General features: G+C 35.9%; 4 protein-coding genes and 1 long non-coding RNA gene across 7 annotated transcripts; 2 read left to right on the forward strand and 3 right to left on the reverse strand.

The window, feature by feature from the left end:
• Window positions 1-1,286: 1,286 nt before the first annotated feature.
• Window positions 1,287-2,046, reverse strand: LOC121750610 (protein GLUTAMINE DUMPER 5-like). The gene has a single exon (XM_042145176.1). The coding sequence runs from the start codon at window positions 1,958-1,960 to the stop codon at window positions 1,439-1,441; it is 522 nt and encodes a 173-aa protein (XP_042001110.1). The 5' UTR covers window positions 1,961-2,046; the 3' UTR covers window positions 1,287-1,438.
• Window positions 2,047-10,177: 8,131 nt separating this feature from the next.
• LOC121752186 (transcription initiation factor TFIID subunit 10-like) lies at window positions 10,178-12,308 on the forward strand. Its single transcript, XM_042147122.1, has 6 exons — window positions 10,178-10,385; window positions 10,470-10,534; window positions 11,533-11,595; window positions 11,721-11,775; window positions 11,845-11,895; window positions 12,048-12,308. The coding sequence occupies exons 1-6, from the start codon at window positions 10,287-10,289 to the stop codon at window positions 12,126-12,128; spliced, it is 414 nt and encodes a 137-aa protein (XP_042003056.1). The 5' UTR covers window positions 10,178-10,286; the 3' UTR covers window positions 12,129-12,308.
• A 286-nt stretch (window positions 12,309-12,594) lies between these two features.
• On the reverse strand, window positions 12,595-17,046 carry LOC121752185 (glutamate receptor 2.7-like). Of its 3 annotated transcripts, none has more exons than XM_042147118.1 (6): window positions 16,748-17,046; window positions 15,603-15,777; window positions 14,117-15,432; window positions 13,726-14,038; window positions 13,241-13,635; window positions 12,595-13,166 (listed from the first exon to the last, which is right to left on the reverse strand). In XM_042147118.1, the coding sequence occupies exons 1-6, from the start codon at window positions 16,880-16,882 to the stop codon at window positions 12,726-12,728; spliced, it is 2,775 nt and encodes a 924-aa protein (XP_042003052.1). In that variant the 5' UTR covers window positions 16,883-17,046; the 3' UTR covers window positions 12,595-12,725. The 3 variants fall into 3 exon arrangements, with proteins under 3 accessions (XP_042003052.1, XP_042003054.1, XP_042003055.1); XM_042147120.1 differs by having other exon boundaries at window positions 15,603-15,800; XM_042147121.1 differs by having other exon boundaries at window positions 14,117-15,785.
• A 2,842-nt stretch (window positions 17,047-19,888) lies between these two features.
• LOC121750636 (glutamate receptor 2.7-like) lies at window positions 19,889-23,753 on the forward strand. The gene is given in 9 exon segments (XM_042145211.1): window positions 19,889-20,203; window positions 20,892-21,985; window positions 21,987-22,241; window positions 22,333-22,645; window positions 22,723-22,785; window positions 22,788-22,928; window positions 22,931-22,992; window positions 22,994-23,128; window positions 23,208-23,753. Coding segments are annotated over 9 exon segments (2,733 nt in total). The 5' UTR covers window positions 19,889-20,058; the 3' UTR covers window positions 23,733-23,753.
• On the reverse strand, window positions 20,156-24,327 carry LOC121750639. Its single transcript, XR_006039905.1, has 4 exons — window positions 24,232-24,327; window positions 23,960-24,062; window positions 20,319-20,380; window positions 20,156-20,225 (listed from the first exon to the last, which is right to left on the reverse strand). It is a non-coding gene; the product is annotated as an uncharacterized LOC121750639 (long non-coding RNA).
• Between the last annotated feature and the right edge of the window lie 937 nt (window positions 24,328-25,264).

Below are 25,264 nucleotides of genomic sequence, written 5' to 3' on the forward strand. Positions count from 1 at the left end.
TGCGTGTACGGTGTACTCACACTTTGAATAAAGTACTCCATATAATGAGTTTTTGTATCTTTGTGTAACCAAAATTCGAATTTTAAACAGTATTTCACCAAATAAAGTAAGTAGCATAAATATCCATCACATTCTTATCTCATTATATTAGAGGGTAGAGCGAGAGTCACGAGGAGCTCGGCAAAAAAGGATGCCTTCTGTTGGGCTAAAGACAATCTAGAGATAGGAATTTAGAGTATCAATTTCTCACTATGATTTCTATAGATTTGAATCTAATCTAACTTTTTTAAACATGGTTTATGCATTTTGTGTTGCATAGTAGCTCAATCCGACGAACACACATAAAAGTAAGGATCGGCGCCCTTATAACATCATCGAATTTTTGATATTTTGTGTGAATCGTTGTGAAAATCGTATTTCATGAAGCTATATGGCGTCGGATTATTAGTAGCTATGTAAAGTGGATCATATATAAGGCAATCACATTGCACCACCTCAATTTCACACTTGCATCCCAACAAATTAAGCCAATCACGTCACAAACCACTCATGTCTCCCACACTACTCTCACCAAATTAATCATCTAAATTAATTTCATATCATTATTTCTCAAAAGAGGTAATCATTCTTCATTTTTGATATTTTGTTTTAGTGGAACGATTGTGCTAGCAAAACTAAGTCATTGAGTGAGCTTGTAGTTAAAGGTTATGAATTCAAATACAAAAAATAAAGCCTCAAATCAATTTCCCCACAGATAGCGAAAAGGAAAAAGGTTTATGAGATGTTCGATTTTTGCCAATAAGCATCTTGAAACTCGAAATACATGTGAAAATATGAGCCAACAAAAGTAAAAACATTATTTGAACCTTTTATTAATTTCCAGTTCAAAAGCAAACAATAATATAAAGCAACACTCCAATGCATGCTGATGTATATTTGGGCCCACCACCTTTCTCCGACCACACTCACGCCGCCGGTATAGCCAAATCCGGAAACTCCATTAACCACTAGAATTATACATCCAAACACAAATTAATGACTAATATATGCATATCTATGTGTAATGGCACCATTAATTAAGAAAAAGGAAGCCCGTTAATTAAGAATATATACTTGATCATTTTCTTAGTGTTATCCTCCTCACCAGCACAAACCTTAGTGCTTGATGACAACTTCATTTTTTATGCACCATTTTCCCTCAACTTTCAAAGACAACATTAATGATTTTATCTTTTCACCAATTATACTTATGTACTTGCAACTTCTTTATTTATCCTAGTTAACGATTAATGTTTCCAAACTGAGTGCTCGTCTCATTAGAAAAAAATTTACATTTCCTTGGCTCACAAAATTGAGCAAGAGTCTTGCTCAAAACAAGCAAAAGAAATTTTTAAAAAAAAGATCAAAACTCACAACCCTATAATAGTAATAATTTTCATCAACTCAAATTTGATTGGCTCAAATGAGATTGCTCTCCATTTTCTAGTGCATTTTCACCATCTTTCTTCACCTTTCCTTCTTCTTCTTCTTCTTCTTCTTCAACTTTTCCTTTGTTGTCAACCTTTTCATCATCAAATGATACATTTCTACTGCACACAGGTGTAGCAAGATAAGTTGGCTTAACTTCACCGGCCATGATCACAAGAAACTTCTCTTCGAAAACCGGCAGGGCCTTCTCGGCCTCGGCGCCGTCGCCTTTCCCGGCTGCGCCGCTCTCCACGTCTCCGTCTCTGGCTTCTTCGGAGGTGGAGAGCTTCCAGTAGGAACAGGCGAGGATGAGGAGGGCGAAGGCGATGAGGCCAAGCATCGCGGCCAGCCCCCCGAAGAGGTACGGGACCGGGGAGTGCCACGGCGACCGCTGGAAGGTCGCCGGCGGCGAGAAGGTTGTTTTTGCGGCGGCGGTGGCGGAGGCTTCGGCGGCGGTCATTTTGGTTGTGGAGTGGAATAAGGTGGTTCTCATTTTCGTTGATTGTTTTGGAAGTGGAATAATCCGAAAAGTGAGTGTGGTGTGTTTTTTTTGTGTGCGCGCGTTTGAGAAATGGGGAGAGGTGTGTGTGCCTATTTATACACGAGGGTGGTGTGTAGTGTGCTTAGGTCACTTTGCAATTTGGGGAATTTAATTATAAGATTTGATGTTTTTAATTATAATGTGGTGACCACTCAGACATATCTATGTGATATGGATGCATTAAATTAATTCCTTATACATATGAAATTTCTTTGGAAAGAATACTATTTTATTAGTACTACCATGTAAATTCCTTAATCTTTAAATGTTCCGACGATTAGAACGTCATCGTCATCTATAACTGAAACAAGGAAATACATTCCGTTTATTATAATGTAATTTATTTTAGTATGAACACTAATATTTATTTGTGTGGATTTAAATTTCAGTTTAATTGTTTTATTCGTTTTTTATCATGTGTCAACAAAGAAGTATCGAATTTCATATTCTCGACACGTTCTCTTCTCTCGCTTTGCCTTACATATGTATTTTAAAATATATATTTCATAATATTAATATAATTAGTCCATTATATGATATCGAATGCAAATATTAATACAATTAGTCCATTATATAATATCTAATGCAAGTGGTTTAAACATGGAAAAATAATTTTGTAACGCTTGCACTACCTGACCTGACTGATAACCGTTGAATGCATAATTTCAATATATTGCAAATAAATAATAATTAAAATTTATTAACGAATGAATAGTCATTGGGCCAGTCGGTAGATACTTTGGTAATTACCAAAAAAAATTTATTAACGAAGGAGAATTGAGAAAAAGAGTGAATGGGGGGATTGTACATATGTCACTAATTAGGAAACATAAATAAAATCCCTGAATAGATTATTCTAAGTGTACTTAAATAAATTAAGTTCCATTAGCTTACAATAATAAAAGAATACCATAACAACATTTTCTCTTCTTCTTTTAACTGCTAGCACTATAATCTATTATTATTAATTTACTATTATTAAATTTGGACTTTCAAAACGAAAGTAAATCGAGTGCGTAGGGTATGTAATATGCAACAGGGCAGAAGGTGGCTTATGATGATTGAGACACACATGATTGATAGTTTGATACATAAGTTGAACAACTTGTAATATTTCATATTTCATCTTTATTGTTTTATAGTACTTCATCTATGTACACCAATATCAATTATTTTAATTAATTAATCTATTTTGGTGTAATTGGTAAGGTTCTTTTTGTTTTAAACTATTGAATTTTCTTGAAGAATCGTTCTGCAATTATCCACCATTACGATTACTTTCTTCGCATGTACTGTACTAATTTTTTTTATTTAAAGATCGAGAACAGAGTTGAACTTTACACTAATTTATTTCCTATCAGTTTGTACTCTATGGATAAAGATTTTATATAGAGTGAAAGAAAATGCATATCTTATAGAATTTAAACGAGGGAGAATTTAATCACCTATATTGTCAAGTTCATATGACAACTCATCTCTTTCGAAGAATCAAATTATGGAATTTTGATTACATGGAATCATTTTATATCATGGCACTTTAAGTAACTAACATTCTCCCTAGCTAGATTCCAATCTCCAATCTACCTAGAAATCGTAGCATGCAACACACATCTAATTATGCACTAACAAAAATTCGCCTATTCCGTTGCTCAAACAAAAAAATCAATCACTAATAGTGATAGATATAACAAAATCAGTTATATGAATATATAACAAGTCCGTCATACATATGGAAATAAAAATAGAATAATGAGTATGATCACTATTAATTTCTTGACTACATATATGTGATGATGTTACAGCAATTAATGGCATTTTTTTTATTCACAAGAATTAAAATATATAGTAGTAGTAGTAGTAATGATGATCGGAAAAGGAGGAGTATATAATATAAATGTATTCATCGTATGAAAGCACTATGTAAAGTGATGGGGAAAGGTTATCTGAAATGTGTGCTGACACAGATAGAACAAATGGAAGCACAGTCCCAGCTACAGCATATAACCAAAATCATTAATCAAGGCATTTATTTATATCGAATATCTTTACTTAGCTTCATTAACTTTGCCTTACCAACAATTATATTTTTCCTTTTTTAATTGTCTCTATCATCATTTCCTTAATGATTTTTTTTTGAAGACACCCAACCCAAATCCAATAAGTATTTGCTTGTTGCCACTATGTAAGCCACTATAATTACATCATTTAATTATATCTATCACTGCACCGTAGATTTCAGTGTATATATGTATACTACATGATGGATAACTTGTTTTTTTTTAAGAATATCCAAAATAAGGCCAATTGATTGTACTATTTTGGTTGACGTACGATAGTTCCACGGAAGTAAGTTATTACGTCATCTCAGTGTCAAAATCTTAATTGGTGGAAAAAATCGGAACAAATCAATAATTTGGTGATTAGCAAGAAATTTTCAAGGGCAACTTGCCGTAAAAGCCATTCATTCTGGTCAAATTGTAATATGTCTCACATTTTTTAAAATTAGCAATAAGAAAATACGGATTTTATGTTTTCTCAATTTTCCTACCAAGCCTAATTCGAGTGAAATTGTATTTGATGTGTCATCCAAAAAATTCCACGTGTCTTTGATCATGATTTTATTATTTTTCTCAACACACTTAACACATAATACAATCACACCATCAATTTGACACACATGCGTGTCAAATCAACAACATATCGCAAATATGCAATCAAAATATTTCGCCGTTGGAAAATTGAGAACAAAATGTTAAAATTCATTGTCAAAATTAATCTGACTGAAATTCATTATTTTTCGGACAATTTGCCCGATTTAAAATTAGTACTCAAAATCAGAAATAGACAAAAGTTTGAAGAATAACTCTTTAATTTAACTGAAAAATAGACGACACATGAAACTATATATTCACATGGAGGAATATAAACCCAAAACTGCAAAGGCATAAAAGCAAAAATGAAGATGGCCGACATCTGGTAACATGAAAGGCTGAAACACAAACAAATTGAATCTATTTTGTGGAACATTTATATATTTTGCAATCTAAGATGATGTAGAAACCTCATCCAGATTATATACACACAGATCAGAATCGTATCATTAAAAGGTAGTAAATGGCAACATCGGAATGGCGTATGAAATGTCTTTTCCTAAATCTTGGCAAGAATTTTCATCTTCAATTAGTATTAAATTTAATTAACCAAAGTCAGAATTTAGAATCCAAGGCCATTTGATCCATGACTTGTCACCTCAATTTGTCGTTTTTTCAACTCTAGCATTTGTCCCAGTATTAGTATATATTCTTCATTTCTGCATGCTGCAACATAACCTCTTTATTCTCTATCTCCAGACATGCATGTTGCTCGTTTGCATACTTATTTACTACTACTACTCATACACTGCCGAATTTGAAATGTAATTATAATTATAATTATAATTAATTAGAGTATGACATAAATAACAATTCAACACTAGTATTTGCACAAAGCCTATATATATAACCCCTTGCTCTTTTATTTGGGTCAATGAATTCCATCTCTTTTAAACAAATAAAAGTGATTTTTTGGAAGTATTGATTATTAATTCCTTTACTTGACTCTAATTTTTTTCATTGTCAAAATTGGGACTATGTTTGCTCAAAATTATTCTTTAGTAGTAAGTAGTATTTTATTTTTAAGTTACACAAACATGCATTTCTATAACTGACTAGCAAATTTAACTTCTTAATGACCAGTTGAATACATTTAGCTCATAACACAAGTTTTTGTATTTAAAAACAATAAATAATAGGTGGAATTCTGATTTATCTCACGATATTTGAAAATGAAATATTATATTATGCTAAAATTTTGTTTTTTAAACCGTTTTAACGTTTATATACTAATGGCGCTTATAATGATTATTTAAATGAAGTGCTATCCCTTTAAAAATGGCAATTAATATGAATGATGGACGGGCCCACATAGCACCACCAATTTATGTCTGTGCGGGCCCCATTCTCCGCCGTGAGGGCCCAATATCTTCGTTGCTTGTCCCTGTCGACCATTATAATATTTGGAGGTGAATATAGGTTTAAATATAAGGAGAAACATATTTATATATAGTTTGATTTAGGAAAAGAGAGTAGAATAAAGTTGTACACAAAATTACAAATTACTACTCCCTCCGTCCCACACTACTTGCACTTATTTCCTTTCTGGGCGTCCCAAGTTATTTGCACTCTTTCTATTTTTAGCAACAATTTATATCTACAGCCGTAATTGTTGACTTTGTCTATCACTCATTCCTTAATCTCCGTGCCCAAAAGGAAAGGTGTGAGTAGTGCGGGACGGATGGAGTATTATATAATTGGCCGTACACCAAAGTGAAAGGACGGGGCTGTGTTGGAGATTGATTAATGGATCCCAATCTCAAAACAATATCCAAACAATTATGAGTTATGTTATCATTTCATGGGCCACAAATCTTTCACCACATTCCATTTTTTAATCCAACCACTTTAATCCTCCCTCTTTCTTTACTTCATTTCTTTAAAAATTAAAAGCAGAGAATATTCTTTTTTTGTTTTTAAAAAATTGTATGTTTGGAGTATAGAACTATAGAAGCTCTTGAATATGTACGTGTATGCATTTTATAGTTTTAGTTTCATTAATGAATCTTGAATATATGCATAAATTTGTGGCTAAGACATTTTTCAAGGTCAAATCAAGTGATTTTGAGGAAATAAGATTACCCTTTTTTCTAACATAAAAAGAGAGAATGTGAAAGATCGTATCTCGTGAAAGTACTTACTAGTATTACATATTGTTTATATATAGTAGTTAGTGGGAAAAGCACTTGCATAATTGGGCTAAAATTAATGAATAATTAATTGGAAATTGCGTAAAATTTAAAACGAAAATGGTATTAGAATCTGACGTCGTGACTCACAAATAGAGAGAGCGCATTATATTTGTTCCCCGAATAGGGTTAATACGTGACATAAAGCAGTTTATCAAGTCCAACTCAAAATATTTAAAAAAAAACATTTAATTAAGTCAGCCATTATTCTCTTCTCAGATAAGGAAGAATCACAATTAAAATCAATCATTTGCGAGACGTCGACGAGGCCTCGCTTAGATTTTATTATATTTGCCTAGATATTTTAATTTTAACAATACTAGCTTTTTACGAGACAATTTTTTTAATGAGATAAAGTTGTTGCAATTAGATTATAGATTACATATTTTAAATTTAACAGTACCAGCTTAGAGTATTATATATGCACACAATATTTTTTTCAAATGGCAGAATAATTTTTCAGTGGAAAATATATTTTAACAACCCTATTTTTTCTGTTTCTTATTCGTCGGTGGCGAAGAAATGTAGAATACCGACAATATATATATACACACAAATTAGGAGAAAGAGGTTAGGGTAGAGTACATTAACTTTTATTCTTATTATTTTTATTTTCAGGTTAATTTTATAGTTAATTTTTATTTTTAAAAATTCAGTTTTATTGATAGGATTTGATCGAATCTTGAGTAAGCTGTGCTCTACCCCGTATTTGTGAAAATTCAGTTATATGTGGGTACACTATGGAGCCGTTCGGTTTGCCCGATTAGCCAAAGATTCTATCTCATGATGCCTCAATCTACTGTTCGGTTGCCGAGACATAGATAATCTCGGACCGTAAGGCCTGCTTCATGCCCGTCGCGGCTGACATAGATAATCTCACATTGTAGTGTTCAGGTCCGATTATTTAATCGCACCACATACCCTGCGATTATTTCTATCTCACGCCTCTCTCTTCTCTGTCTCACTTCCCCTCCCATCCTTTGCTCCACAGCCTCCACTTCCACCCCTCGTGACTTTCACCCTCTCCATCTCTCTTCATGATTTACCGAAGTTAGTTGATTTTCTGCACTTTTGTTGGAGAGATTGATTGATGCAGGTTTTTTGGATATGGTAATTGTTATGATATCGCTTTTTTGTTAAATTTAGATTAGTCATCAATTTGGGGAGAATTTTGTTCATGAATACAAAATTTGGAGGAGCAGATTCGAAGAATTAATATGATGAGTTCATGAACAAAAATTGGGAATGAGGAGGAGATGGGTTGGTTGGGCCGTTGGGGGCGTTGGGGTGGGAATATTAGTCTTGTTATTAATATTGTCAACCAAACATCAATATAAAATTTAGTAATACTAATTTAGTACAAGACAAGGCCCATCTTATCTTATCCTATATTAAATCTCATTATTATTTTATCTTTCCAACAGAACGCCACCTATGCGGATTATATAATAAAATTATGTTAATATTTAGGAAAATAATTTGAATAAAGTTACATACTAACTTTGAAGAAAAAAAATACGTATATATGCAAAAAAAATTACAATGCAATTTGGCCGAAACCATTAAATCCATGCACCAATCCGGTTAATTGACTTTGGCATGTTGAGTCAATATTTCGGGATATAGTGGTGATAGAAGTAGGAAAGATAAAAAGATTGACGATCTAATAAATGTATGTGTGTTCAAAAAACATCTATTTTGCCATTTTGGGATGTCCACAAAAAAAATCACATTTCAAAAATAGATTTTTTTAATACTTTATCCATATTTTCTCCCTTCTTTCTTACCTTTTCACTTTCATTCTCCTACTTTATCTATTTTTTCTCTCATCTCTCTTACTTTACGAGTTTCTTATTAAAACTTGTGTCGTCCACAAATAAGAATATTTTTCTTTTAAAAAGAAAAATGCATATACAAGACGAAAAATATGACAATTGTGGGATAGAGAGACAGAGCAAGAGTGTCTCGTTCATTCACCATTTGCATTTGCTTTCAGGCCAGGTGTTCTTACACCCTTGGTGGGTATCAGTGGGGCTGGTAAAACGATATTGATGGACGTGCTAGCTTGAAGAAGAACGGCAGGTTATATTGAGGGAAATATCACAATATCCGAATACCCAAAGAACCAGGCGACGTTTGCTAGGATATCGGGGTGTTGTGAGCAGAATGACATCCACTCTCCAAATGTTAACGTTTACGAGTCCCTTGTTTATTCAACTTGGCTGAGGTTGCCCTAAGAAGTTTTGATGAAAAAACTAAAAAGGTTAAGTTATTAAGATCACATTCAATAAGCCTCTTTTTCCATATCGCGATTTGATTCTAATATCTTAGCTTCTTTTCTACTCATAGGTATTCATAGGTAATTGGTTAAAAACTTTCCATATTTAAACTTTGTCTAATTTTAGGGGACGGCCAAAATGGTAAACTAGTACTAATATGTTTTAGGGATGGAAGAATAATAATTAAGAATTATTATTTGAAATTATATTTGAATTGAAATTAAGATGCCATGATTAAAATACGTGCATTTTTCCAAAATTTTTTTATCGATAAACTGTCAGGCTGGGCCTCCTTAGTGTAAAATGCAGATATTAAAAGGAAAAGGAAAAATACATAAACCAATATACAACCAAAAGTAGAGCATATGATAACACACAAAATATAACAATTGCGGGATAGAGATAGAGCAAGAATGTTCAATCCATTCACCATTTGCATTTGCTTTTCCAATCTGTTACTTATGCTAAAGCCACATTAACCATGGTTATCCTAACAGTAATTTCTCAATGACAATTAACATCAGTTTTACTTGGTGACGAACTAATATATATAGAATGGGATTAATAGATAATCATAATCTACGTCGACTAAAATAAAAAATAATTTATTCAATTAATTAAATCGAAAAAGTTGTGTGATTTTTTATTCTCCATCAGTCTGCTTATTTTTGAGGCCCCTATATAATAGAATTACCAGTTTATTTATAAGTTAAATGATGGTATGATGATGATGACTCAATGTAATAAAAGATGTTAGTACTAATACCTTTCTTCAAGATATCAATTTTTTATATTTTCCCCCTTGTTAAACGGGCTAAAATAATATAATATCCAATAGTAATTAAACATTAATCAAAAGTTATTACAAATTAATTGATAATAAAGCCTCTAAATTTCTTAATGTTATGGGATTTTCACTGCATTTTACGTATTTTAAGCCTAATCTGACCGTATCGAATTAGTGACCCACTTCGACCCGGACCGGCCCGGCCCGGCTTATATTTTAAGCCTAATCTGACCGTATCAAAAAAACAAATAAACAATATTTTTTCAAGTTCCGCAGTCGCTTATGAATTCACCGGAACGTCGTGTCTGAGCTCACGCGCCGCTTCTATTTCCGCTGCTTATTAAGCCTAGATTCGGAGGGAAGGACAGCAGAATGAACGGCCAAACCAGCCACCAGCAGCCAAAGGATCGCCACGACGACGATGCTACGCTCACAGAGTTCCTCGCTTCTTTGATGGACTATACACCCACGGTGATAGTCGCTATCTGTATCTCGCCATGTTACAATTGGAATTTTGTATCCGTTTTGTTTGTAACTAATTATGTTTCTAATCAGATACCTGATGAATTGGTGGAGCATTACTTGGCGAAAAGTGGATTCCAGTGCCCCGACACCCGATTGTAGGTATACTCTTCCCTTGCATTGTAATTTCCCCTAGACTGGGGCTAATTATTGTTTTTCAGCTTACATGATCTAGAATTGGAATAGTTTTCTTTAATAGCGAACCTATGACTTGTTTCACTTCACCAATTTTAGGTTGTTCTGTTTTTTAATTTAGAACACGATTACTAGAAATTACCTCGAGGCACATACGTTGCACTTTTCTAGTGCTTCTTTGGAATAACCGGTCTCTCCAAATGTTCATTTTGGGGTAGTGAGTTTACATTTCCAACAAGCATGCTACAATACTGATAACCACTTATCTATTAGAAAAGCAGGATTCAAATTCAGCTCTCCCAAGGTTCTAATAAAACGATGGCATGTAGATGGTGATGGTGGTGAGAGAGTTTTGATAGAAGCTTACTTCTTTGGTGAAATAGTTTTTTGTTTGCAAAGTATATTTGACTCACGATGCATGTCCACAGAGGCATGTATGTAAAACCTCAACCCAGTGAAAACCTGAAACCAGGGATACTAAAATACCCTGGTATTCTGTTCTTTCGTAGTAGTATTCAGCACATTGCCACCAAAAAGTAGCCTCGAATAATTTGGAATAGTAAATTACATCAAATACTATCGGGGACAGATCTGTGGGATTAAGTTATTTGACTGCTATCTTCTAATTCAAATTGATTAATGTGCATAAATTGCACTCTGCGTTACATGCACGTATTTCTACTATATTTATATGATGAATATTGATATGGACATAGATTCTCACAGGCTTGGAAAAATAATTTAGCAGTGCAGTTTGTTTAGTTCATAAAAATAGTAAAATGATAACTGTAGCTACTTTATTTTCAGTGTATGTTATGTCTCAGATGCTGTTGTTTTTTCTATTAGTTGTCTTCTAATTTCCCCTCTCTTATCATTTACCCACATGCTTATCCTTGTTTGCTGGGGCTTTCAGTCCACATCTTCTTCTGGTGTATCATGTTTTGTTTTTCTTTGTCTTTAGGACAAGGCTGGTAGCAGTTGCAACACAGAAGTTCATTGCAGATGTGGCAACTGATGCACTTCAGTAAGTCCTTTTTCTTTTGTCTTTGCAAATTGTGGTGATCGTTGTTTGTGTGATTCATTTTGATTGCACTAGCTATTTCTATCTTAGTGTTTATTGGATGAATGTTTCCTTGTATCTCTATGCAGGCAGTGTAAGGCAAGGCCAGCTGTAATCAAGGACAAAAGAGATAAACAGCAAAAGGTTGATAAATATGACCATATATTAGTGCCAATCTCCAGTCAATTACTCTTAATATTTACTTCATTATAGGAGAAGCGTTTGATCTTGACGATGGAGGATCTTTCCAAGGCTCTACGGGAGGTAACTGCATTAGTTACATGCTTTCACATTCAGACTTCCTGCTCTTGTGGAGCATTTGATGTTAACAGTTATTTTCAAGCTTTTACACTACCCTATCACATAATATAAAGAATCATTGTTAGTAACTGATTTTTCTCCCACATCGATTGCAGTATGGTGTGAATGTCAAACATCAAGAATACTTTGCTGACACTCCATCTGCTGGTCTAGATCCTGCTTCAAGAGACGAATAACTACTTGTCGGATACAATTGGAGTTGTGTACCACACTCACTGTATCTGAAGGTTTGTTCATTTGGTGTAGCAGATTCTATCACTATCATATCCATTCGATTCAAATTACTAGCAATTTCAAATTTTGTGCAATGGAACTCTGCCAAATTTAGTGGAATATGATGAAACGTGTGCAGTACATATCTTTGTGGATGATAAATTGTGTTAATTTGTTGTCCGCTTAAATTTGAATTTTGTCCAATTAATTTCAGATTTTTGTCATAAATTAATTTATGAGCAAATACATAATTTTAACCATCCCAAGATTTTTTCAACATTTCTTAGCTCATTTTGATATTTTATGGTCAACATCAGTAGAAATCATAGGCAACTAACTATTATATACTAGTAGCATTTTTTCAGTTTCTTTCATGAATGAACCTTTTGATCATTTAATAACGGCATTTGTTGGGACAAGGGGAGTATATGTTTATTAGATAATTCACATAACATAAAACCAATTCAAACTGGATGGACAGTTAATTCACATACAGTAACACAACAAAAATGATAAATTTGAAAGCAAAAAACAACATTCAAGAATATTTTTGCAGAAAACTAATTCCTGCCTTCATTAGCGGCAACAACATTTTCCCGAACAGCAGCAGGTGCAGGTTCAGGTGCAACAGGTGCAGGTGCAGGTGCAGGTGCAGGTGCAGGTTCAGGTGCAACAGGTGCAGGTGCAGGTGCAGGTGCAGGTGCAGGTGCAGGTGCAGGTGCAGGTTCAGGTTCAGGTGCAATATATGCAGCAGGCGCACAGAAGAGAGATCTATACACATGAATAACCAACACTATCGCTGCCGCCACCCCAGCGATCAGGAACAGCCCCCAGAAGCTCCCAAGCCCAAGATTATGGGGCGTCGCCAACCTATCCGGATCCAAACATTTATTCACAACACCCAACCATTTCTTCTCCATCTCAGATATCTTCTGCCCCTCAGTCACGTTCAAAATCGCGCGCGAAACGTCCTTTACCAGAGGCGAACCGATCGGGAACACCTGAAAAACCAACATTTTTTTCAAAACGCTAGAAACAAAAGTACAATTTAACTTAGGTTTTGATATAAACATACGATGCCGAAGCCATTAGCCTTGTTTATGGGTCCAATCATAGTGTATCCGGAGCAGTATTTGGTTAGGAACAACTTTATGTAGGGGATTTCATGAAACGCGGCAGCGATTCTGCCGTTGGAGAGAAGCTCGTTGAGTTTCTCAGGCGAGTTGTACTCTACTAGATGTGACTCAGGGAAGTTCATCTTCTTGAGGAGTCCATACACGAATGATCCCTGCATGTATCCTACGTGCTTGTTGTTCCTTATCAGAAAATCCACGTCTGTCACCGCCGGCTGCAGCTTCTGAACGGTTAGCATAGACGCTAGACTCGCTGTGTAGCTCTGTGTCAGGATCAGGACCACCAGAAACCATATGATCAGCATTATCTTTGACAGGTTGCTCCTCAATTTCTCCTCTACAAGAAAATTATAATTTATTTTAATAAAATACTACTAGTAACTATCATCGTGTATTGCATAAATGGAAAAAGAGATGCTAGGCTTACTATGAGCAAAGACCATGGTTGAGAAGCCAAACCAGAATATAGTGCCAACTTGGTACCAGAACGACCCCTGGAACCTATCGTTTCTCTCGTGTTCAAGGAGCCATATCAAGAATCCAAGAAAGACGAACGAGCAGAAGCTTGTCAGCCACAGCTCCCAAGTCAGGGGCTTCAAGAATATCCATGCATTCTTTCTCTTCACATCTTTCAGTGGTACGATCATTGCCACACCTGACTCTGTGTAGGGCAGAGTGAAGTCCACGTACTGCGACCTGTTCGCCACAATCGTCACGTCTCCAGCAACGATATCATAGTTCTGCACATTCATCATGTTATTATCGAACATCTCCCCAGCTCTGCTTATCATAAAAAAAAAGAAGGCGAAGATGCTTACTCCGAGGTATACTTGATAGGTCAAGCTGTTGTAATCTCCAGCCGTGGTGTGGTTGGGATATGCAAATGGGATGTATTCATAGCTCACACCATAAGGCAATGCTGCCATCACTGCTTCAAAAACATCTATGCAATACCCTTCCACTCTTACAGAATTGTCAGCATTCCACGTAACACTCACAAACTCAGTGAAGCCAGCTTTCACAGGCACTCCAACTCTCAACTTCCTTCCATTGGTTGGGATCACCCAACCTCTAGGCCTAGATGTTGTGTCGCCTGGCCAGATGACCGATCCAAGCTTGGATTTGGGAGTAAAATCCGCGTACAAATTAGCGCTTTTGGAGTTGAGTTCATTGACAATCCTACTATCTTTCGTCCAATATCCAATGCCCCGAACTCCATGGCCGACGAAGTTGACAATCTCAAGAGGCGGCGCTTCAAGCTCCCCATCGACTAGCCTGAAGTTCCCTGCAAGCCCTGTGAATGTGGTGTTCGACAAGGCTTTGATGAGGTTCGGCCCATCACCCGACACTCCAAATCCTTCGAGATCTGTTGAGTTCGATGATGTTTGTATATACTTGACGTCTCTGAGATTTGCCTTCTCTGCTGCTATAGCTAGTGCAGTGGCCGCATCATAAGCCCACAGTCCAAAAATGCTCAATTTACTTCCAACAAGAACCTGTTTATTAAACCGAGTCTCAAAGCTCTCGAGCTCTTTACTCCTCGGGACATGATGCCTCACTCCAATAACTCCCAGCATGGACTCCAGCGTAGACTGATCCAGCAACTCGAGCTCGTTGGTGATCCCATTCGTGACGATCCACGCACAATCCCGACTCATCAACCCGATCTTACGCGCTATAATGAAGAGGCGAGATGCGAGGGGGCTCAACATGTGGACCACAAACACTCTGGTCTGCATTGTCATGAGCTTGTAGAGCTCCGCCTCGATCTGATCATCGGTTGCGAGAGTAGAGATCACGCTTCTGTAAGGTATGCGGGCATTGACACGCCCCAAGGCGTCGCTCAAATAAGGCATAATGCCTTCTCCAAAGTTGTTTTCCTCGTAAACGGGGATGACTTCTCGCCACCCGAAGGCCTCGACGATGTCAGCTATGGCGTCCACCTGTGTGGCATCGCTGAGGGTGGCGCGGAAGAAGTAGGGGCTCCCGGTTGAGGAGAGAGAAGGACTTGTAGCGGAGTAGGAGATGATGGGGACCTGAGCTTCTTCTCCTAGAGAGATGAGGAAGCTAGCCTGAGATGAGAAAGTTGGGCCTAATATGGCTTGCACTTGCACATTCTTGAGTAGGTCTAGGCCTGCACTTTTCAAGATTATCAAGTTGGTTAACTTAACTAGCATTTGGCGTCTGGTTTGATGGATAAGCTTAATATGATTGAAGGATGATTAAATAATCACGGGAGAGAATCATGCAAACCAAACATACTATGATTTAAGTTGAATTATTTTATAGGGAAGAGAGCATGACCTGCAGAAGCAGCACCAATGACGTCGCCTTTGGGGGGACGGTTGGTGAGGAGGAGCCGAGTCTTGTAATGACTGTGGGTTGAATAGAAGTCGGAAAGCGCCATTGATAGGCAATTGAAGGCCATCTCTCCGTAGCCATCCATGTCAAGAATCACCCCAACTCTAATGGGGATGGTCTGTGCATCTGCCATTTTTGAGACTGATAACAAGTAATGGAAAATGAACAAAATGTGAATATTATGGCTTCTCTTCTCCATCTATGAATTTGAATTTGTAGGTATCAAGAGTTGAGATATAGCATGTGGGATACTGATAATGCAATGTATGCATGTATTTTTATAGAAGGAATGTGATAAGTTGATGTGGGATCCACACGTGAGGAATCAGCAATGGCGTGGTGGTGAGCACTAATGTGAAGTCAAGTGATTATTTTACATGCAATTTGCACTTGACAGCATTTGCAGTTATAGTATTCCTACTTGCTCACTTTCTCTAATCATTTCCTAATTTGGTTCTCTCAAGACATGAACCTCACTATGCATTTAATTTTCAATAAAAACTTCGATTTGTTTTTAATATCGTGTAATGTGCTTTGGATTAAGAAAGGAACAAATGCATAATATGGCCTTATCCAAATGAAAATTACTTGAAAATTCCAGATTGTAGGTGTTGTTCTGTGGAGATCACATTCAACTCAATAATCAAAACTACGTTTTATCTCATCTCATGGATGTATAAATTTTAAATCTTAGTTGACCTTGTGATGAGGAAAATAACTATGAAATACAGAGAAGATATCTAATCTACCTTAAAATCTGCCTATATTTAAATTAACACTAGGCATGAAAATTTCATGACTACCTAAGTGAACTACGTCGTTTTATGATAGATATTGGATGTGGTCACAGTTTCACAAAGGATTGAACTCGGAACCCTAATTTGTCTCTACCATAGTAATAATCTTCTTTGTAGAAGGATCAGTCGATCGATGCCTATAAAATTAGTTTAAAAATAAAAATCAACTATAAGAATACATGAAAATGTATGTTAATTAGATAATTCAAATAACAAAAATCAATTCAAACTGCATGGACAGTTGAATCACATGCACATATGATCAATTAGAAAAAAAATTAAAAATATTACCGTAGAAGAATACAAATTCCCGCCGGCAGCCGCATTCTCAATTCTGGAAGCAGCAGTAAGATAATTGGGAGAAAACCACCAAATTAGGGCAAAATCATTGCCCATTCCCACCACCACCGTACTGATCATCCACATACGCCGCCGCGGCGCCGCTGAAAAACACCCTGCCCGCTCTCACCACCACTCCCTCCAGCTGCAAACGCACCGAATTTTCTTGTTATTAAATGGTTTTGAAGACCGGATTTGGCTTTTCACACTTTCTTTGGAATCTTTGGAAGTCGGCATTGGAGGCTGGAGGATGAGTTTGGGAATAAATCGATAAGAAGTTTATAATTTGACAAAATATATTCATTTATTGAAAATTCTTTTACAAAAATAATTACTCCACTATTAATTGTGTGAACAAAGTACATGAGTAAAATTCTACCATATATTTTGTCAATAATAATTTCTCATTTATCCAGTGATTACTTGAGCCATTGATACAAAAATAAGCATTTTGTCATTATAGATAAATTTTTATTCATCACTTGGATTTTCCTGACCTCTTCCTTGGCCATTTAAACATAATTCAGTACGAATTACTTACGTGTGTATTAGTCTACCAAAGTCACATGTAAAAGTCATGACCTTTAAATTTCTATTCATTTAACAATAAAAAAAACAATTATTCTTTCAAAGTATTTCATATTTCATGAAGGCAACTTCATTAAATTAAAGGCTTGATATACAATCATGAAAATGTGTGGAAGCCGCTAAATTATGGCGGAATTTTGATGGTTGTCATTTTTAGGGGGATGAAATATAGAGAGAAATGTGTGACAAACAAGTGAGAAAAATTAAAAAAAATGACATTTTCGTCTAAAAAGTTAAAAATGAATTTATAACTATTTATAACTTAGCTTAAAGACGAATGGTAATAAGGAGTATACTAGTTCTATATTAAAATGTGAGTGAAATGAGATTAGTAAAATGTGAATTTATTTCTAATTGAGACTCTTAAAATAGGACAAACTAAAATGAATAACCGTGACTCTTAAAGTGGTGGGACGGGGAAGCAATATCTATTTCGCACAATTCAGTTCAGTAATTTATTTTCCTCATCACAATTAGTGGGGAAGTCAATAGATACTACTAGAGGAGGCAAAATTAAAACTGCTCCTTTCATAACCACACCTCATTAACTGTCACTTTTTGTACTTTTTTTTTAATTTCATCTTCTTATTTTACATATGATTTAAAGGCTTGATATACTGTGAATCATATGATAAGTTGAAGCCGCCGAATTTGGGCAGAATTTTGATGGTCGTCATTTCCCGGGGGATGAAATAAAGAGAAATGACAAATGAGTGAGAGAAAAAAAAATTTTCTCTCCGTCCCTAAAGAGTATGCACTATTTCTTTTTTTGTCCGTCTCCAAAGAGCATGAACTTTCAATTTTGGAAACTTTCTTCTCTCTAACGAGGTGAGACTCATTCTCCACTAACAATACTTAAAAAATTTTCTCTATCTATCTCTCTCTTACTTTACCAATAATGCATTAAGAGCATGCGCAGCGGTGGACGGACGGCGTTCGTCCGTCCGTGCTGCTGGCACGGACAAGCTCCACAGCAGCTGCGCTCGCGCCGCTGGCACAGCGCTGCTCGCTGCGAAGAGCACGTCCGTGCCAGCGAGCAGGTGACGTGGCGGCACGCGATTGGGCAACGACATAGCCGTTGCCTTTGAATTTTTTTTATTAAAAATCGATTTTTAATTAAAAAATAACAGATAAAAAAAATTCACTTCCCAAAAAAAATATATCCGTTTATTACCGTTTTTCACCACTTTTTAATTTTTTTTATTTTTCCCCCCCCAAAAATACACACTTTCATCTATAAATACTTTCACTTTCACAATGACCCCCTCGCAACTTCGATCGCACGAGGCCATGATATTGGGCCTCCAAAGACAATTGGGGGTAGTGCCGCCGGATGAGTAGTCGTCCATGAGGGTATTTTTAGCTTTTAATTATGTAATTTTTAATTTTTAGGAGTTTAATTATGTAATTTTTAATTTTTAGGATTTTAATTATGTCTTTTTTATTTTATCTGTAATTTGTAATATTTATTGTGGTTTTTTAATATTATGGAAATGTTTTTATTTAATTGAATTTTAAATTGAATTGTGCTCGTCCTTGCGGAAGAGCATAGCTGTGGGTGTTGTGCTATTGCCAGAGAGCAGGCAGGAATAGTGGCGTCGGGCACACAACCGTGCTCGCTGGCAAGAGCACAGTTGTGGATGCTCTAAAACTCGTGCCGAACCCAAAGTTCATACTCTTTGAGGACGGAGGGAGTAAATAAATACTAGATTAACATTTTTGTTTAAAAAATTAAATAATGAATTATAACTACTTATAGCTTAGCTTAAGAATAATGGTAATATTATTTCCCCTCTTCATTTGAAAAGGACATAGTGCAGATATCTTACTAACAATAGTAGTACTTTCTGAATTTCTATTTGTGGATAGATTTAAATGTCAATCACTATCTGTCACTGCTTTCACATATACTATCCACTTTTATTATTAATATTTGTGGAAGCTGGTATGAATTGATCCATTGCATGCTAGAAGAGGCCAATTTCATAAGAAAAATAACCCCACCTTCTCATTAAATGATTATTGTTTTTTAGAAGACAAGTTTTAGAAGCATCCTCATATTAAACACTTGAATTTGATATTATAGTCCACCTAAACACTAACTTACTACTAACAAGTTGCTGGAACTATCTATTACATTCACAAAATCCTTTTTTTGTCGATTTATTAACAAACAAAACTAGACTTTTCAAGTCGACAGTATTCAATATTCATTATTCATTCAAAAATCTAATGCATGTGTTAAATTTTATCCCAGATCCTTCCTCATAAATCGATTTCAATGCCAATGTCGACATATATTATTTTAACACTTGAACTTATATATTGAAAGTACTACGTAACTACCTCCCCAAATTTGCAATGAGACAGAGAAAGTGGCATGAAATAGACAATTTTCAGTCAACAACTCTAGTTCTGCAACTATAATTAGGACTGCGAGTTATTCAACGGTTGAATACTGATTTTCTAAATGTGGACGTGACTGTTGACGAAGATATAACCTGGTAACTATACCCAAAATAATCATCAACACCCAAATTTTGAGAGCTAAGATATCTGCACAAGATGAAGTTGGAAGCCATTTTTCCTCTTGTTGTTTTCCTTCTCTTACTGAACAGCGCCACGGTGCAGTGCAGAGCACACCTTTCCCTGTAAGAGTTGGAGTGGTGGTTGACATGGATGATTATGTCGGGAAAATGGGGTTGAACTGCATCACTATGGCACTCTCGGATTTCTACACCAAACATGGCCAATATCAGACCAGGCTGGTCCTTACCAAGAGAGACTCCAAGAAAGATGTTGTTGGAGCAGCTGCAGCAGGTACTAATGCTACTATATCAACCTACTTATTAAACTCACAGGTTTAGTGAATATACAATCAGTAAGGCCTAATTACGAAATGATTTTCGATTGAACATGGGATAACTTTACTTACTGTGTCTGTTTTGTTCCTTTTTGCCGTTTTGGCCAGTCCCTCTGGCCTCCGGTACCAACACTCTGCAACCATGGAAAAAACAAACTCGATTACACTTCATATGTTAATTGACATATGTTTGCTGCACATATATATGTAGCTGTGATAATCAGACATGAGACATGTATGATTAAGTTCTTCTTAGCTGTATCCCTGTCTAAGTGGAACTTGCATCGTTAATCATTCAGGAACAATATTCATTCCAACTTTTTAACAATAAAAAGAAAGACCAATTTAAATGCATTCCTTGCATGGTTGAAGCTTGTTCATAAGCAACAGTAACTGGTGGTTTTAACGTTATACTACTAATAATTAAAAATTTCAGCATAATACTTGGACTTAACGAATGAAATCAAGATCAAAATTCCATCGTCAACAAATAGGTTTCTTCTATAAACTGCTCAAAATTTTCTAATGGGTGCCTAATGTTCTAAAGAAGAAGAATCTGTAATCTTTTCATATATTCAAGCCTAATGCAGTGTGAAAATTTGTAATCTGACATACTTTTTCTTGCAATTAAATAATAAAATGCAGCTCTAGATTTACTGAAGAATGTCCAAGTGCAAGCGATTATAGGTCCGTTGTCCTCGATGCAGACACCTTTTATGATACATCTTGGGAACAAATCTCAAGTACAGATCATAACATTTTCAGCAACAAGCCCGTCTCTCTTGTCAATCCAAAGTCCATATTTCGTTCGTGCTGCCTTAGATGATTCTTCCCAAGTAAAGGCCATAGCCGCAATAGTCAAAGCCTATGGATGGAGAGAGGTTGTGCCAATCTATGTAGATAATGAGTTTGGACATGGGATTATGCCATTTTTAGCAGATAATTTGGAAAAAGTAAATGTGCGCATACCTTACAGGAGTGTCATACCATCATTCGCAACAGATGATCAGATTGTTGCAGAGCTTTACAAGCTGATGACAAACCAAACTAGAGTTTTCATTGTCCACATGAGGACCACTCTTGGTTCTCGCCTGTTCACCAAAGCTAAACTACTAGGAATGATGAGTGAAGACTATGTGTGGATAATAACTGATGGAATGACAAACGAGTTAAGTTCAATGGATCATTCGGTTATTGAAGAAGATATGCAAGGAGTTATAGGTGTAAGACCTCATATTCTGAAATCGGAAGAGCTGCACAAATTCAAAGTCAAATACAAGAAAGAGATTCAGCAGCAAAACCCAACAAATCATGATCTGGATTTGAACATCTTTGGACTCTGGGCTTATGACTCTGCAATTGCACTAGCAATGGCAGTAGAAAAGGCTAGAATAAGAAATGCTACATTTCTGAAGAAGGCAAGTGATTCCACAACACCGACAGATCTTGAAGGCTTTGGAGTCTCAGACATTGGAACTGAACTCATTCAAGTGTTGTCAAGTATCACTTTCAGGGGCCTTGCTGGAGAGTTTAAACTAGTTGAAGGACAACTCGAATCACCTCCTTACCAGATAATCAATGTGATTGGTGCAGGAGCCCGAGTTGTAGGATATTGGACAAAAGATAATGGAATTGTAAGAGAAATCAACTTTGCAAAATCTACCAAAAAAACGTACTCCACTTCCAAGTCCAACATCGGATTCATTATGTGGCCAGGCGATAGAAAAAATCCACCCAAGGGTAGGTTGGGTCATTCCGACCAAAGGGAAGAAGTTAAGAATCGGAGTACCTGTAAAACTTCGTTTCTTTGAGTTCATGCATATCACTTGGAACTCCGACAATTCTACAAAAGTGGAAGGTTACTGCAAGGAAGTTTTTGATATGGTGGTCGAAGCACGACCATATGGCGTGCAGTATGAGTATGTTCCTTTTGCTACGTCTGACCACAAGAGAGCCGGCAGTTATGATGAGTTTGTTTATGCAGTATCCCAAGGAGTATCTTTCCATTAACGATTCAAAAACCACACATCACCACATTAAGTATGTCATTAATTTAGATGGATAACCTTTCCTATTCCATGGGCAGGACTTTGATGCTGCAGTTGGAGATGTAACTATCGTAGCAAACAGGTCACAGTATGTTGACTTCACCCTGCCTTATACAGAATCTGTTGTTTCAATGGTTGTACCGATAAAAAATGACAAGAACAAAAATGCATGGGCATTTCTAAAGCCACTGACATGGAAACTTTGGGTGACAAGCTTTTGCTCATTTGTTTTCATGGGCTTCCTTATTTGGATTCTAGAACATCGGATCAATGAAGAATTCAGGGGCCCTCTTTGGCATAAAGTAGGCACGATATTTTGGTTTGCCTTTTCAACAATGGTGTTCGCTAATAGTAAGTTAAATGTTTTCCAGCATTACACATAGATTACACTAATCTAACAAGTAATTTATTTTGGTTTAATTTTGTAGGGGAGAGAGTGATAAGTAACTTGTGTAGGTTTCTGCTGATCATATGGTTCATGGTGGTTCTGATACTACGCAGAGCTACACAGCTAGTCTTACTTCCATGTTGACAGTCCAAGAGCTGAAACCCACCATCACAGATGTCAATGAGCTTATAAGAAGCAAAGAAACTGTTGGCTACCATAATGGGTCATTTGTTTTTGAACTTTTGAAGGATTGAACTTTGACAAATCCAGACTTTTGGCATATAACTACCCTGAGAAAATGCATGAACTTTTTTAGGAAAGGTAGTGCAAAAGGTGGTATATCTGCTGCTTTTGATGAGATACCATATGTCAAGCTTTTCCTTGCCAAATACTGCTCAAAATACATCATGGTTGGGCCAACGTACAAGACAGATGGTTTTGGCTTTGTATATATCACATACCCTTGTCTTTTGAGGTATATCCTTATTATTACACATGCTTATTTTTAATGTAATACATGTGCAGGCCTTTCCTATAGGATCTCCTCTAGTGCCTGATATTTCAAGAGCTATATTAAATGTTACTGAGGGAAAGCAGATGATGGAGATTGAGAATAAATGGTTCAAAAACGATACCAAATGTGCAGATACTAGTGATTATTCCTCATCAAACAGTCTTGGAATAGAAAGCTTCTGGGGGCTCTTCATGATTGCAGGAATAGCAGGAGTTATAGCTTTGATAATCTACGTGATTAGTTTTCTCTACGAGAATTGGCATGTTGTGCGTCGTGGCTCTGATTCAGAGATGACACTAAAAAGCAAATCATTAGAGTTACTCCAGAGGTTCAACAGCAAAGACATCACTTGTCACACTTTCAACAAGTACGAACGAAGAGTGAATCACAATGGCAGCGAATGTGGTTGTGCGAGAACAGTGATGGAACCTTCCGACGAGTATTTCCATCCAAGCCCATCAACCTTCTCGCAGAACTCACCAGGCAACAACGGCCAACCAAGTCCTATTTCCTCAAGTCCTGAAGCACACAGCTGATAGTTTGAGTGCATCAGGATGCTTCACGTGATAAAAGAACAAGACCAAAACCAGAAATCGGCAGGAGCTGTTATTAATGGAATTTACTCTAAGCACCAATGGCGCGGATAAAGTCAAGAACTTTAAATTCTGGAAAACAAACATGTCATATATGTATTCACAATATCATATGCTAGTATAGTGTATAGATACGAGCATTAACAATGTTGTAGAGTACTAAAACTTACCAGAATTTTTGTAATCACATCACAGCAGCTTCCACTTTTTAACTATCGTATATTTCCCCATCTTCTGCAACAATTACTCTCTATGCAAGCCATTGCCACGCACCTACATGAGCGGAGAGAGAGGATTACAAATAACAAAATCGAGAATTGTGTTGTAACAAAGTTAATTTTTCCAAATTTGTTTTAGTAATCGTTTCGGCATTTTCACAAACATGTTATGGGATATCACTGGTTCTAACCAGCACATAAACTGAAACAAAACATTTATCAACCTTTTCACGCGCATATTTCTCATTCTTCATTTGCAGTTACCGTAGGTTAGATCTTGATTGGTAAGTCGAATATCAAGTCTTTTTGGATAATGAGAAAACAATATTCATCATACTAGTTATGCATATGGGAATTATATTACTCCAATTACTAACCATGCTTTATTGAATTCGATTTTACTATCATAGTATCAAATTTAATTAAGAAATGATCAAATGCATAAATATTTCATATTGTATCTCGATAATATTGTCAAATGAATAAATCATGTGGATATTCCAGTATCCAGTAGGATTGAAAGTGACATATATCCAAATGAAAATTACTTGGAAATTCCAGTAGGAATGGAATGTAGCTTCGATTGAATCTTTATGTATCTCGATATAATATTGAGAAAATAGTAACGAAAATATAATGAACAGACATTAGCTAGTTTTCTTAACATATAATTGAAACCATTACATTTACATGCACATGCTAGCTTCTACTAGAGGAGGCAAAATCCATTTAAAGTTGCTCTATTCATAACCCCACCTCATTAATTGTTAGCCTTTTTGTATTTTTTAATTCTTCCTCTATACATATATAAAGGGGGAGTTTTGGAGGTATTTATGGACGTTTGAACAATTTTTGTTGAATGTTTCAACAATTAACATTGAACAACAAAGTCAACATTATTATTATAGTGTTTATTCTTAAATGTCTAAATTATAGTATCTAAATTATATATTATATACAGTCAAGGTAAACGCCACCGTCGCTACATGTAGCTTGAATGAAACATATGATAATGCTGAAGCTATACTGCTTATACATAACATGAGAGAGAAAATGTGTGAGAGAAGAAAAGCCAAAAATTATATTTTCGTTTAAAAAATGAAAAATGACTCCATACCTATTTATAGATAATTTTAGCGACTAACGGTAATATTATTTTTGCTTTCACAAGCTAAATATGACATTTTCATCTAAAAAATGGAATATGAAAATTGAAAATGACTCCTACTCCCTCAATCCTTCATTAGGAGTCTCGTT

The sequence above is a fragment of the Salvia splendens genome, chromosome 10, assembly GCF_004379255.2.
Source record: "Salvia splendens isolate huo1 chromosome 10, SspV2, whole genome shotgun sequence".
NCBI classification, from domain to species: Eukaryota; Viridiplantae; Streptophyta; class Magnoliopsida; order Lamiales; family Lamiaceae; genus Salvia; species Salvia splendens.

Coding starts and splice junctions, on each gene's coding strand:
- LOC121750610 (XM_042145176.1), bottom strand. CDS start 1,960: ATGAGAACCACCTTATTCCACTCCACAACCAAAATGACCGCCGCCGAA.
- LOC121752186 (XM_042147122.1), top strand. CDS start 10,287: ATGAACGGCCAAACCAGCCACCAGCAGCCAAAGGATCGCCACGACGAC. Junction 10,386..10,469: donor TGATGGACTATACACCCACG/GTGATAGTCGCT, acceptor GTTTCTAATCAG/ATACCTGATGAATTGGTGGA. Junction 11,596..11,720: donor GTGGCAACTGATGCACTTCA/GTAAGTCCTTTT, acceptor ATCTCTATGCAG/GCAGTGTAAGGCAAGGCCAG.
- LOC121752185 (XM_042147118.1), bottom strand. CDS start 16,882: ATGTGGATGATCAGTACGGTGGTGGTGGGAATGGGCAATGATTTTGCC. Junction 15,433..15,602: donor CATTGGTGCTGCTTCTGCAG/GTCATGCTCTCT, acceptor TGAAAAGTGCAG/GCCTAGACCTACTCAAGAAT. Junction 13,636..13,725: donor AACCATGGTCTTTGCTCATA/GTAAGCCTAGCA, acceptor ATTTTCTTGTAG/AGGAGAAATTGAGGAGCAAC.